Below are 14,766 nucleotides of genomic sequence, written 5' to 3'. Positions count from 1 at the left end.
GTGTGTGTGTGTGTGTGTGTGTGTGTGTGTGTGTGTGTGTGTGTGTGTGTGTGTGTGTGTGTCTGCGTGTGCGTGTGCGTGCATGTGCGCGTGTGAGAGCGAGAGACTAATTCTCTAGTTTTGTTGTAGTGCATTGTTGCTGTAACCTGGTACTGTATCTCGGTGTGATGTTGCTGGTACTGCAGCTGAGCTATTGATCAGTATAGGCCATAGGCCTAATACGTTAGCCCTCCCACCCAGTTTCACCATGAGCCGCTACTGGATATGAGGAATATAACGAACAGAAGAGGCAAATTACTACTGATGTTTACATGGTATTTTTGTTCATTTCAAATACATGTAAGTTTGATAATTCAGGGGTTATGTTTATTGTTTATTAGAACATTTTCAGGTACTTACTGTCATATTTGATTTCACCTGCTTAAGAGGAACTGAAAAATTACAAACTTATCTGCTAATTACCTGTGAAGGAAAAAAGGAAGTTAGACTGAAAAGTTAATTTTGAAATGTAAAAGAGGATGCATGTTATTGCAATGTTTTATGTTAGAAATAACTTTTTGTACCTCTGTAAATGTTTTTGGAAAAAATACATTCTCTATGAAGCTGTCAGAGAGAGCATCGTGTCCAAGCACCTTTATTGATTTCTCCCCTTTTCAGGGAATTAAATATGCAGGAAAGTTTGACAAAGTAAAATCATTTTTAGGGGAGGAACAGTAAAAAAAATATAGTGGGGTTATGGTCACACAGACAACTTGACACATGAAAAATGCTTGTCTGCATGCTGGGACACGTTTTTTGCATCCAACCACGGTAAAGGTGAAAAAAAAACCCAGAAGACATCAGCTCAAACAATATTTTATACAGTAAATAACATAAAGCTTTGCCTTTCATTTATTTGAGCTTGCATGTGAATTGTTGTTAAACTGGGTGCAAGAGGGTAGTTATACGCACATCACGTAGGTGCAAGAACGGCACTAAAACATAAAAGAAGAAGAGGTAGAGCCTGCACACTTACTCCTTGCCACAAACTTTAATAAGCAAACAACGTTTCGATCCCAGAGGGATCTTCGTCAGGTCTGAATGTTAGAAAGTGGAAACACACACCTCTATTTATAACATCATGTGCAACAGGTGTGGTTAATCATCCAAAAACGTCTGGGTTGTTTTTTTTTTTTCAAAGACAATATCAAACGAGATATCACACCCACAGCACGACTTCTTAAGTGTTGTGAACTTATCGGAGTGAACAATATCCCCCAAATGTGAAACTGCCCTATGTAAGGGTCTCAATTTTGTCCCCACCACTCAGTGTGATCCCTTTGAAACATCTATAGACTTTGAAAAGTTATTTCGAAACCTGAGACTAAAAGAGTTTTTTTCATGCAACAGATCTTCTGGTGATGGGTCAATAAACGCACATGGCATGCATAATCAATCTAGCGTTATTGATCCCTCTTTTACTGTGTCCAGTGTGGAGCATGACACTATTCCTGAAAAGGTTGCTTCCCCTTTTTGGCCTAAATCTACCTTTTGCCCCCCTAAATCTAGGAATGCCTCCATTGATACCTACTGTAGACTTGTACAAAAAGATGTCATGGGTATTTTAAATAAGAGAAGGGAATATAAAGTGTATAACAACTTGTCCAAAAAGGAGAGAAGGGAATATAAAGTGTATAACAACTTGTCCAAAAAGGAATGTGAAGCTTTGACAGAACTTAAAAACGACACCAGCATTGTTATTAAACCCGCCGATAAGGGCGGAGCTATTTGCATATTGAAACGCACTGACTACATAAGAGAAGTAGAACGACAGTCAGATCCTGTCTATTATGAAAAATTAGCAAAAGATCCAACTTCTAGTTACAAAGGAGAAATTGATGAGAAATTAAAGGTTTTTATGGAAACAGGTGAAATTACAAAAAAAAGAATGTGAATTCATGAAAGTGTCACACCTTGTCACCCCAGTTATTTACATTCTGCCAAAGATTCATAAAAGCCTTAATAATCTGCCAGGAAGACCCATCCTCTCAGCCATTGGCTCATTAACTGAAAACATTTCCAGTTATGTTGATTTCTTCATTAAGCCTTGTGTAACCTCTCTCCCTTCCTATGTGCGTGACTCAATGGACATGATCAATATCTTAAAGACTGTGGGTGATTTTGGTACTGACATGCACCTTGTAACAATGGATATACAAAATATATTTACTAATGTTGACCACCAGGGTGGTTTAAATGCCATGTGTCACTTCCTAGATAAAAGACCTCCTGAGACTACACCAATATGGGGTGCCAAATGTAAAAACTTGATTACAGTTTTCAAACTGATATATTTTCAATATTTAGTTCTGATTACAGTTTTCAAACTGATATATTTTCAATATTTAGTTCATTTTCTTCACATTTAGCTCATTTTACACACATTTGAGACATAAATTATTTAAACATTTGGTTATATGTGAACAAAAATGAAATGTTAAATCTAAATATTAAATCTAAATCTAAATGTTAAATGTTAAACCTAAATGTTAAATCTAAATCTAAATAATAAATCTCAATNGCGTTAGTTAGGGGACAAGTATGGAGTGCCAAATGTAAAAACTTGATTACAGTTTTCAAACTGATATATTTTCAATATTTAGTTCATTTTCTTCATTTTCTTCACATTTAGCTCATTTTACACACATTTGAGACATAAATTATTTAAAAATTTGGTTGTATGTGAACAAAAATGAAATGTTAAATCTAAATATTAAATCTAAATCTAAATGTTAAATNTTGGACTGACTTTTGCGTTCCCTCGCAATAAGGTTTTGATTCCCATGAGCCACCACTGTCACTTCCTCTTAGATGCCCGCATTGATCGGTGACCAACGTAAACTTGTATGAAGTTGGCGAGATCTCCTTTTAACCTGTAGAGTTGTTATTATTGTCTTTCATGCCGTTGTAAGTAGCCTACTTAATTAGGTTCAGGAACCGGCACCGTGGCCGTTCTGTGTCAGTCGAAATGTGTTATTTGTGACTCCGGGCCCAACTCTGCCACTGATTGGCCAGTCTGACATTCTTCATGATACATAAAGAACGTTAGTGAAACACATAGGCCGAACAGAAACATGCGTTGGTTTGGGGACAAGTTACACATAGGCCGAACAGAAACATGCGTTGGTTTGGGGACAAGTTAGTGGTCAATAAATCTAAATAAATCTAAATATTAAATCTAAATCTAAATGTTAAATCTAAATCTAAATGTTAAATCTAAATCTAAATGTCTCGCCGAGTGTAAAACTAAATATTTAGAAAATATGCAAATATCCCACGTCCCTTTAAGGCAACGGGCGCACAACCACGCCCACACCGCTGATCAGGGATCAGTAGGTGAAAGAGGGCCGCGGGGATAATCGGGACTCAAGCATGGCCGTTTCCCTGCAAGTAGAGGATATTGCCAATAAGATGCGAAGATGCGGATTGACAACATGGGACAAGTTGGAATCACAACAGATACATTGAGTGCAGTTCAGGAGGGGAGTCGAAACTTTTAGCACTGATAAAATCTATTCTGGCTGACACAGAGTTCAACATAGGTCATAGTAGGTTTGTGTAAATTGTGTGCTAGTAGTGTGAAATGTACTTTAACATCCATGAAATTCATGAGACCTTTCAAAAATATTAAAGCTTTACATCAAATACTTTCTAAGTTATGTATTTTTTTTATTTTGGCACTCTGAGGTAATTTTTGTCTTTCTGTGTACGTGTAATCTAAGCTTCACCTATCGCTCATTTTTGGAATAAATTGGACTTGGACTGAATATCCAAGAGACCCTAAGGATACCTCATTTTTGGAATAAATTGGACTTGGACTGAATATCCAAGAGACCCTAAGGATACTTGACAACATGAATTCATTTAAATAGTTAGTTTTTTTGTTTGTTTTTCTTTCATAGAAGTTTTAACATCAGATTTTCCAAGAAAATCCTGAATTCTGGTTGGTTGGCATGTAATGATCCTTAAGTGGCATCTATATAGTTCTTACATTCTGTGTATAAAAAATTGCTTCCGTAACACTATACGTCAGCCTAGAGGCCCGTCCTGTATATGCAGTTCGTTATAGCTTTACTTTTAACAGGATTGCTGTGTGCCCCATTAAGGAAAATCTCTCGGTCTGCTTTTTTTATAGGCCCCCCTGCCATCCATCCCTCGACGTAATGGGGCCCGATCGCAGTACATCAGTCGAAGGCCTGTCAAAACATACACAAAGGAAATTGTATGTTTGCCTTTTTCACCAGAGGCATCTGTCTTCGTTATACCCAGAGGAGAAACTCGGACCAAGTTAGCACAGAATGGCCTTGTTGGAAAAATTTCATTTTCCACAGAATCGTCTGAAGACCAACTGAGAGTTGAAATAACGGCTGTCTTCAGAGGAGCATTTGGGTTATCAGAGCACCAGTTGTTACCATTCCAGTTTTTGAGCACTATCAAGGGGTGTAAAAAACTGACGATACCCAAGGTCTCATCTAATTTCCCTTGGGGCGGTAAAGAAGTTGCCTCTCTCTGCTCAAGCACATGTCTGTACATCATGGCAAGAATGGAGGTTCCAGCACAGGTGAGGATGGGCCTGACCAGCTTACAGTTCTTTGTAGTGCACACTTTTTTAGATACTACATTTTCATTGACCTGGGGCCTGTTTCATTAAGCCCGCTCAGAAAAGCGGGGAGTAATGTCCCAACTCTAGACTTGAATGAGCCTAAGAAAAAAATCTAGCCTGGTGTGGTTCCATAAAGCTCAATCCACGACTGCGAGTGCAAATGTGTCTTTTACCACAACAGTAACTGTAATTCTTTAAAAATATTTGTGGAATTAGTGTGAAGAACATCATCACCAATTACAACAGGTAACATTTGTGGTTATTTAGAACACATTCAAGCAGTTTACTTTGGCTTATGGCTTCAAATACATTATCTCAATGCATGCTGGGAAACTCCGCCTACCTACCCCAACAAGATAAAATACGTTTATCATTGTGCTAATTTGTATTTTTCTTTATTAGAAATACAATTTAAGTTAATTTACTATAAACTTGATGTTTTTTTTCTTACTGATGTTGGTTAATAAAGTCAAGTAATATGTTTGCATGAAAGAGTCAGTGGCAAAATCATTGCTTTTCTGTCAGGTCAGTGTTACAGGAACTTTGGTCAAGCAACATCTCCATTGACAATTGGTCTGCCAGGACCAGGCTAGTGTAGTTTCCCAGCATAAGTTGGAGCTTCAGCTTTTGAGCTTGAACTGAGCTGAGCTCACTTTATGGAAACAAGTCATTTGGAAAAGTCAGACTAATGAAATAAGCCTAGCTTGTTTGGTAATCTTGCCTTATAGAACAGGCCCCAGGGCAGCTACTCCATTACTGGACATGGGACAGGACACACTCATAGTCCAGTGTGATCAATCACTGAATCATCCCCTACATCCTAGTCTACCACAAGATACTGCATGCTACCCATACTTAAAAGAATTTGTCATTTCTCTATCTGATAATGTGTCAAACTGAAAAGATTTCGCTTTCTAACTAACTGTTTAAACTGCTACTTTTACATACATATTTCACATCTTTCTTTTGTGCAGAACATGTTTGTGGAGCTATCTGATGACAGTGATTTTGAAAGCCCAGTTTTACAGCAAAGGAGAGGTAGGTTTTTGTTGTTGTTTTTTTGTTTTGTTCTCTTCCCCCATTTGAGCCAAAATCAACATAAATAACAACCTCTTGAGGTAAATTGCTAATCTGAATTTTTTTTTCTTTTTTTTTTTTTAAGTCATAAATTGGTGACTTATTTTATGGTTGTTATTACTAAGTCTTGCTAAATAGATTTTCTTCATATAGTGACTCAGAGAGATGTACCGTCTGCAACCCAGCAGGACCACTGTGAGAAGCAACAGGGTGTTGAAACCAGTGCACCATCTGACAATGGAATGGATTTACACGCACAGCAACGGCCAAATGAAGCTACTACTAACTTTACAGATTTCATGTACTATTATATGTATTAAGGTTTTCATATATAATGTCATGTTACATTTTATGCTGCTTCATTTTACAGAATATATATTTTATATCCTTTTATGTGGAATTTCTAGTCTTATTGATGCTGAGGAAGATGATGCTATTGAGGAGGCCATCAGACGCAGTCTTTCTGAAGAGCCTGTGCAGTCCTTCCAGGATTCAAGGTATATTTGCATAAGCTAAGATTATTTAACTAAAGTGAGAATTAATGTCAAACTCCTGACTTGAACCAGCCTAACAAAATCAGTCCAGGCTGAAGCAGTCCATAAAGCTCAATCCATGAAGCTCATACAGCCTAACTAATTCAAAAGGGGTTCAGTTATTAAAGTCCAATTGCATGTGCATGCTTTTCAGAAGCAGCCAGTGAGGTAAAGTACAGATCAAACCAATCCACCATGACAAACAGCAGTGTTAAAGAGCGAGCACTGATGTCCACAGACACAGCAGCACTTATTTTAGAAAACCTATGAGAATTTAATAATCTAATCAAAAATCATAATACTGCTGCCAAAAATAAAATCTGAGAGTCTATGCTGAGCAAACTAACTTAAAATGCAATCATGCACCTTGAACAACTCAGTATCTCAACCGGTGAAGTGAGTTCTTCACATACTGAGATTGACTTCTAGCCAGAGATGTGGGTTCTAGTCAACTCTGCAACCCTTCGCAAAGTAAGGAAAAAATTAGTCTGCAGGTGAAAATTTAAGTTTTTCAAAACGGTAATTTTGCCCACTGGCAATTAAAGTACTTCTATAGCTGTACTATTTCTTTATTAATAATATTTGAAGAATATATTACCCTGTTTGTCAAAGGTTATTTTTCCATTTCAATTCTTGTTAATTACAACTCGTGTTGAGGTCCTTTATTTAAAGGAATTTATTGAATTTATTAGAAATCATACACTAAACACATTGAAGTTAACTTTTTCTTCACAGTATTTTAAATGTATTAACCTATTCATTTTTTAAATGGTTTCCCATTGGTCAATTTGGTGCAAAATTGTCTTTCTCTAACACATTTTCTCAAAGCATGCTGGAAACTCCACCTATCTACCCCTAACATGCTACAATACATTTATCATTGTATAATTTATTTAATTCATCTAGTAAAGTTTAATTTTTGACTGATGGTGGTTAACGAAGTCAATATGTCTGCATGTCAGAGAGTCAGTGGAAAAAGAATTGCTTCTCTGTCGCTCAGTATTACAGGAGCTTGTTTTAAACAGCAACTCGGGCTTAGCCTGACAATTAGCCAGGCTAGTTTCAAAGCACAGGTTGCTGTAGTAACTGAGCTTGAACTATGTTGAGCCTGTTTTGTGGAACCAAATCTTATGGAAAAAAAGAGTCACACTAACAAAATAAGCCTGGTCTCTTTGGTGATCTTGCTTTATGGAACAGTGTGTGGTAATAGCTATGATTCTTTTTGTTTTTAAGGTTTGCAAAAACTTTGAGCAAAGAAGAAATTCAAGGAATAATAAAAGCACGCAGTGAGAGGGTTGTCACAACAGCTTACAGATCGATCTACATCAGCCGAAGGAATGTGTGGCAAACTGCCCTCCGACAGTTTAGCAGACAAAGATTTGCTGAGAGCACAGATGTTTTGTACGTCACCTTTGCCAGTGACGAAGACACCAGTGAAGATGCAGAAGACCTTGGAGGACCCCGGCGAGAATTCTTCCGTCTTCTTGTAAAAGCCATCTACAAAGAGAGCGGGGCATTTGAGGGTAGCTCTTTTTTGTAAATGTTATGTACTACATTTTAAATGTACTACTGTGGTGTTAAAAAAACTTTTTCCTAAATACTGGCTAAATTGCCCTCTTGAAGTTTGGGTAACATACATAACTAATTAGAGCTTCATTTGTTGCCCTTAAAGGAATACTATCCAGGATTTGTAAGACAGACATTCAAAGGTGCAATAAGTGATTCAAGATGATTGAATCTTATTCCCAGTTTGTTAGATTCGGGTGCTTTGGGTTGGGAGAGCCACAAATGCAAAATGCTGGTAATTGATGACCTACAAAGTAGGACTGCTGTGGTGATAACATTTTCCTGCTGACTAATAAGCTTTTGACAAAACTGGTAATAATAAATAAAATGAGTGGACTTCGGGATGTATGCTCGTCACAGGAAATGTGCTGTGTTTAGTTAGGATAGCACTGTGTTCATCGTTAATGCTTTGACATTTGTTAACAGCTGATTAATTTTAATTATGTCAGGGAATATTTTTTACAATGAATGAAACAAGAAGTTGTTTGATGAAGAGCCTTCAACCTCCTACTTCTTAGTGAGGTAGCCAACTCCTTTTCCATCATTAACGTTGTTAGGTTCCCTCTGAGTTAGCATCGGGGTGAAGCTCTGCTGCCGGCCTCACTGCTACACGCAGTACACCCCTGTTGCAGTTTGTAACTGTAGCGTCCATCGTCCAACCAAATATTGATTTTGATAACAGTGAGCATGTTATTGGTGTATGCCTGACAATCATGCAAACCCTTTACAAATCTCTTATGATTGAGATTGGATTTTTCTTTTGTTTTCTTTCTTTTTTCCCCACCTTTTTTTTAAACTTTTTGTTTTTCTATTTAGGAAAATCCTGCATAGTATACATTTAGAGGAAAACTTTGCAGAATCTGAACCATCTGAACTGTCTATGACTGCAGTGTGGGTAGTATATGCAACTGAACAATGGTAAACTATTATCTATTTTGCCTGCACCCAGAGGAAGCCTAATTTTTTGCCAGCAAAAATAATGTGGCATCTGGCGTCTGTAGGACGGTTGTACCAACTACAGGTTGTTCCGTATTTTTGTATGCCCACCTACATGAACAGAAAGAGTAAAGTCTAATTGAGAGAGAGGTTCTGTTGCTACACTGTCACCGAAAATGTTTTCAGAAACACATTTAAGCATACTTTTAGCTGCCATAGAGAATGTTTGTGAACAAAAAGGGCTCACCATTTTGCTTATGAAAAAGGAGGATGAAAAGACTTATTAAAGTGTAGAACCACAATCCTGTTAATTGTATATTTCACTGCTAAAATGTTCTCAACATATTTTAGTGTACTGTTTAGATGTAGTATAATATTGTTTGTAACCAGCTGGCTGCCTTACCGTTTCCTCTTTCAAACCAGACTGTGTATTCTGGTTGTAGGTTTTTTACCGTATGAGCCAAAGATTATACCACAGCCCCTCAAAATAATGTCTTTCACCTGCATAGACAACCCAGTTTTATGGAGGGGCCCTCTTTGCAGCAGTGAAATGCAAAAAGAAAATACTCTTAGACTCCGGGGGGTTAAGTATTGTGCACTAACCCTAATCATATTTAATAAAGGTCTAAGTAGTTACTTATGTGTTCCCAGTTTCCCTCTCAGTTTGGTACATTTTAACCCCATAGGCCTAGTAGGTCAGTATAATGCATGTTTTCTTGAGTTTGTTTATATTCCCGAGATTTGGATTATTTTATTGTTAATGGTCTGCTTATGATATCTTGAATTACTCTTTCTCTTTAATATATAAGCACAATTGTTTTTGTCCTTTTCTCCAGAGTCTCCAAAAGGCTTCATTCCAAGAATGAACATTTCTCATATACAGAAAGGAGTGTACCGCACTATTGGACAGATGATGTCAACCATCATAGTACAGGGTGGTGAACCTCCAGCTCTCCTTTCTCCTCTTGTTGTGGACTACTTTCTGACAGGAAACAGCTTTCAGGTGAATGTTACTCCAGATGACATAGCTGACATGGCACTGAGAGAAGCCCTGAAGAAGGTACGATATATAGGGGTGTTGATAGCTTTTCTTGGCTTCTACATCAATTCCTATGTCATTTAGTTTAATTGTGAATGAATTTTCCCTGACTTTTTCCATTATGCACCTTGAGGTTGATGAGGCAGCAACCACAGATGAGCTGGAACAAGCACTGGAAGGCTGTGACTCATGGAGATATGAAATCGAAGGTCTTCCGAACCCAGTCAGCATGAACAACAAAGATGCATTTGTGCAGAATGCAATACGTTTCCATGTCCTCATTCAACGACAGAGCTGCTACGATCAGTTAGTTGAGGGTCTGAAGTACTGTGAGGTAAGTTTAGCCTGAACTGTAACTGTAATTGCATTCTGTTGCACAATATTTAGTGAATTGCCGTGCATGGTTTTATTGCACACTGAATGCTGTTCAGTCCTTTTTGAAAAATTTAAATAAATAAATATTGGGAAGTAAATGCAGACCGCACTTTTCGGGTAGTTTAATAACTCTGGTAAAGTTAGAGTCAGCAGCATTTGTCCATTGCGGCTTGTACGCACAAATTAGGCCCCTCCTCTCGGCTTAATGCCACCAGNACTTACACTATTGGACCTACACAGCAAACTATGTAGGAATATTATATTTGTTTTAATGGAGAAGTTGAAAATTTAGCAAGCTTGCACAAGTTAACTTTTTTTTTCAAGTCAAGCCGTCAATTCGCTGTTTTTCATAATACTATGTGCTTTGAAGAAATTTACCAAGTCATACATCATCTTACATGTTCCAGAAATTATGCACATAGATGATCTATACAANAGCAAACTATGTAGGAATATTATATTTGTTTTAATGGAGAAGTTGAAAATTTAGCAAGCTTGCACAAGTTAACTTTTTTTTTCAAGTCAAGCCGTCAATTCGCTGTTTTTCATAATACTATGTGCTTTGAAGAAATTTACCAAGTCATACATCATCTTACATGTTCCAGAAATTATGCACATAGATGATCTATACAAGGTGATCTTTTTCACCCTGTTCTGTGCACGTCTGTTGCATGGCTGTCCGTTCAGGGTGAAAGATCCCTCCTCTGTGACTCTTCCTGAGGTTTGTTTCCCTGTTTTTTTATGTTTTGGTTGTTGTTTTTCTAACCCTATGTTATAGTCATTTTAAATCAAATGAAAACAAATTGTATCGTGACAACTATAAAAAAAAAAGGGAATCTCTCTTTTTGACTGTCCTTTGTGTATGCTGAGAGACATTCATTCAATCTACTTACACATACTACATATACACATACTCGATGTATTGTGTTGCTTTGGATCCAAGGAAGAGCAAAGTCGATCTTGGTGCAGTTTGGACATGCCATATCTTCAATATAAATATATTTTATATGAACCAGCAACACTCATGTCTCATTGTGTGCTCTAAAAATGGTACAGTGAAAACAAAGCATATAGTAAAAGGCAGTTGGCACAAGCCTAGTTTGGAGAAGTAGCAGGAGTACTGATAAAAGAAGCTCAGCAAGAAATGTGCTGCTGTGGATTGGACTGCAGCAAAACACTTCTATTACTGAAGGTCCACCTACAAAAACTTTAGTCAATCAATTTATGTGTACGCTGTATACTGCTCTCTCCAAAGTCACCTGACTCTACTTTTCTATATTTTCTCCATGTTTTAAGTAATATGACTGATTGTCGATTCATCATTTCATGTTTGTTGTTTTATTTTAGCAACCATGCACGAGTAAGAACATGGCTTTATCTAACATTATAGATTGTTCATTGTGTCAATTATTATTATTTTCCCTGCCTCACACTGATGATCAAAATCATGTATCATTGATTATCTTAACTGCATATTCCTCTAGTAACGTGATAATGTCAGTAACGTCAAAATAACCATTTTAATTCTTCAGCCTAGTACTTAAGTAAAAATGTAAAAACTAAAGTAAAAATCAGATTAGATCAGGGTAGTCTAAGTGTGGCCTATGGCGGCCCTCAGACACATTTGTTTGGCCCTTGAACATAATATGGAATGCACGCCTTTATTTTAACCATTCCATTTCAATACTTGCACTTTCAATAGCCTACTGTTAATACACTACTAGGCTGATGCCCTCAATTGGCAGTCAGTTATGAAGACTGAAAAAACAGGATTAGATGATCATATAAGTATTTTTATATCAATGAGATAAGTTGGATATTTATTTGGGCTACATTTTTATAATAAATCAAGTAATAAGAAATAATCTTGAGAATAATCAATAAATAAGGTTTTAGATTAATCGACTAATTTAAAAAAAACAATCATTAGAAAGAGAACATAACTATGATCGTTAATTGTGTGAAGTGAAAATAGTGTTAAATAATTTGTATAATGAGATTGAAAGTACTAGAATATAATGTATTGATGCATAATTTCTGTCAATTCTGTTTTCACAGGTTCTGCCACTCTTGAAAGAAAACCCTTGCCTTAGGGTCCTTCTTGATATGCCTGAAGAACCAAATGATGTCACAGCAGATGTTGTGGCTACCCTTCTGAAACCCAACTACTCGGTTCTAGGAAGTAACAGAAGACCAAAGGAGGAGTTAATGGTGGTGAAGTTCAGAGAGTTTCTTCACTGTGTACAAGGTAAATTCATGTGTAAATAAAGTATTAATAGTGGGGCTGCATAACTAACCTATTGTTCATATTGTGATGAAAGCACCAAAAGACAGAGCCCCGATTTGATTTGATCTGATGTTGAGATATTGATGCTTTTATATGCTGACTGTGCACATCCTTTTTAGAATAAAATAGCCTGAGTCAAAGCTGGCAACACTGTCAACAATTTTACATAATAAAGTTATTTTTTTTCAGTGTTCATTGATTAGCAAACTTAATGCAGTGGTTCTCAAACCTTTTCTGCCATTCCCAACTCAGAGGCCAAATAAAGTTTATGCACTTTTTATGCAACTAATAAAAAAAGATGACTTTGTCTACTGGACCATGTCACACTTGGAATTGCTGTATTCTTAGTTCAACTGTAATAAAAATAATTATCTGTAAGAATTTTGTAGAAATTTTCATCTGGAGTCATCCTTGTATGAGTGATGTTTTGATTTTAAGTAATATATTCATTTTAATGGTTCTTGTTCTTGTGCAAAGACTGAGTTACTTGTCGCACACTGTGGTTTCAGTCCATTTTTTATCAGTAATCCAGTATGTAAATACATCTTTTACATACTCGAGGATAAATCTGCGTTTGACCATCTTGTCTACAAAGGACAATGTAAACGTAGCCTGTCTGGTTTAAATTAAATGGTGGCATTACCACGGCAACAGCTAACATGCATGTCTTTCATGCACCTCTGTCAAAATAAGTCAGATATCTGATAGCTAAGTATTTAAATAATATTTGGGGCCACACTGTCTCTGACTCATCCAGAATGAGTGGCTTGTTGTGACCTACCAGTCAGAAAGCCCGATGAAAGGTTATTGTTGTTTGTTTGTTTGTTCTTCCCTTTCTCTACATTGACCTTCCTGTAGGAATTACAATACTGGAATTTCACTGTCTATAATCCGAGTTCAAGATAGGTAAGCAATAATTCTGTCTTGTACATGGATTGTAATGTATTATTTTTATTTTGTTATTTATTATTGTCTGTTGTTTTGTACCTTTTTCACCTTTGTAGAGAAAGAGGTTGGGGAACGTCTTCATACTAGGAACCTAACTGAGGCAGAAAAGGCATTCATCCTGACACTGAATCCTGGACACATCCTTGCCTTTGCAACAGGAAGCACCAAAGTACCTGCAATTGGATTTTTTCCCAGTCCAAAACTAACTTTCGTCCATGATGACACGAAACACCTTCCCATCGCTCATACATGCTCTAATGAGCTTCAGATCTTTGTTAACAGAAAGAATCTGGCCAATGATGATGAGTTTGATTACCATTTTCTTGTGGCTCTCATGAATGGAGCCATTTTTAGTGCAGTGTAGTCAACAAAAGAACAAAACAATGCTGAGATTACATAGCTATGCATAGACGTAAAATAAATAAACTGGTGGGTGGCTTTTCTGATTTTATTTTTCTTTTCTGTTAAGACATGTCATAATAATAACAATAACTGTTTAGTCCTTCCAAAGTCTGTCGGTATGTTGTAGTTAACAGGCTTTACCAAATGTTCACCGCTACTAATTGATACATTGTTGATTCTGATGATGATCTGTCAGTTATTTTTATGATTGTCTATAAAATGACAGAAACGTTTTTATATTGTTTTTACCAGAGCCAACAAAGAGCAGAGCAGCTGTGTTACAGTTACACATTTACAATCTTGTGGAATACAAATTCCTGCACTCTGTGATATAATGTTTTTCCTTTGTTACCGTCATGTTCCAGAGGGTTTACTGCAGCAACTAGTTCCTGCATGTCCTGCTGGTTAAGTGTGCTAAAGGAGTAGTCTGCACGAGATGTTGATGCCAAGTCGACTCTTCTTTCCTCATTTGCAGCTTCTGGATGGTTAAGTAACAGAAGATGTCCGTCTAGTGTGAAAAGCTGAACTGGGCTTCTGTTCTGTTCAGAGGAAACTGAATGATTGCTGAATGCAGCTTTAAACTCATTCAAAGTTTGGTTGATCCTGGGAATGTACACATAATGAAGACAAAATAAATCTGATTCATTGTCTACATCCAAGGCCTCCATTGACTCCAGCTCATAGAAAATAGGTGCAAACACATCACGGCAGTTCCTGTTCAGGTCTCGATTGAAGCGTTCAATCCGCTGGTTATGGACAGAGCTTCCAGTCAACACAGAGTTTTCACCTCTATGCTCTCTCATGTGTTCACAGATCTTGACATTCTCCCCTCCATGATCAGTTCGGATGTGAAAAGGCCGACCATGTGCACTGATTGCTGTACTGAAGAGGTCCATAACAGTTTCAGCTCGATTGTTGCTAGAGCACTGCAGAAACGTTAACATCCTACTGTAACCATCCA

At 37.1% G+C, this 14,766-nt stretch overlaps 1 protein-coding gene across 1 annotated transcript; it reads left to right on the top strand.

Moving 5' to 3' along the window:
- Positions 1–4,414: 4,414 nt before the first annotated feature.
- On the top strand, positions 4,415–14,756 carry LOC126393913 (G2/M phase-specific E3 ubiquitin-protein ligase-like). Its single transcript, XM_050050350.1, has 9 exons — positions 4,415–4,600; positions 5,617–5,680; positions 5,873–6,020; positions 6,127–6,216; positions 7,486–7,775; positions 9,591–9,814; positions 9,927–10,127; positions 12,227–12,416; positions 13,460–14,756. The coding sequence occupies exons 1-9, from the start codon at positions 4,574–4,576 to the stop codon at positions 13,765–13,767; spliced, it is 1,542 nt and encodes a 513-aa protein (XP_049906307.1). The 5' UTR covers positions 4,415–4,573; the 3' UTR covers positions 13,768–14,756.
- Positions 14,757–14,766: the final 10 nt, after the last annotated feature.

This window comes from Epinephelus moara, chromosome 8 (assembly GCF_006386435.1).
Source record: "Epinephelus moara isolate mb chromosome 8, YSFRI_EMoa_1.0, whole genome shotgun sequence".
Classification (NCBI taxonomy): domain Eukaryota; kingdom Metazoa; phylum Chordata; class Actinopteri; order Perciformes; family Serranidae; genus Epinephelus; species Epinephelus moara.
The sequence above is the reverse complement of the archived record's forward strand: the minus strand, read 5'-3'. Positions and strand labels throughout refer to the sequence as shown.

What these genes read in the sequence shown, in the direction of transcription:
- LOC126393913 (XM_050050350.1), top strand. Translation starts at nt 4,574, where the DNA reads ATGGCAAGAATGGAGGTTCCAGCACAG. An exon ending in CAGTCCTTCCAGGATTCAAG is followed by an intron (nt 6,217 to 7,485) that starts GTATATTTGCAT and finishes TTTGTTTTTAAG; the next exon opens with GTTTGCAAAAACTTTGAGCA. An exon ending in AGAGAGCGGGGCATTTGAGG is followed by an intron (nt 7,776 to 9,590) that starts GTAGCTCTTTTT and finishes CCTTTTCTCCAG; the next exon opens with AGTCTCCAAAAGGCTTCATT.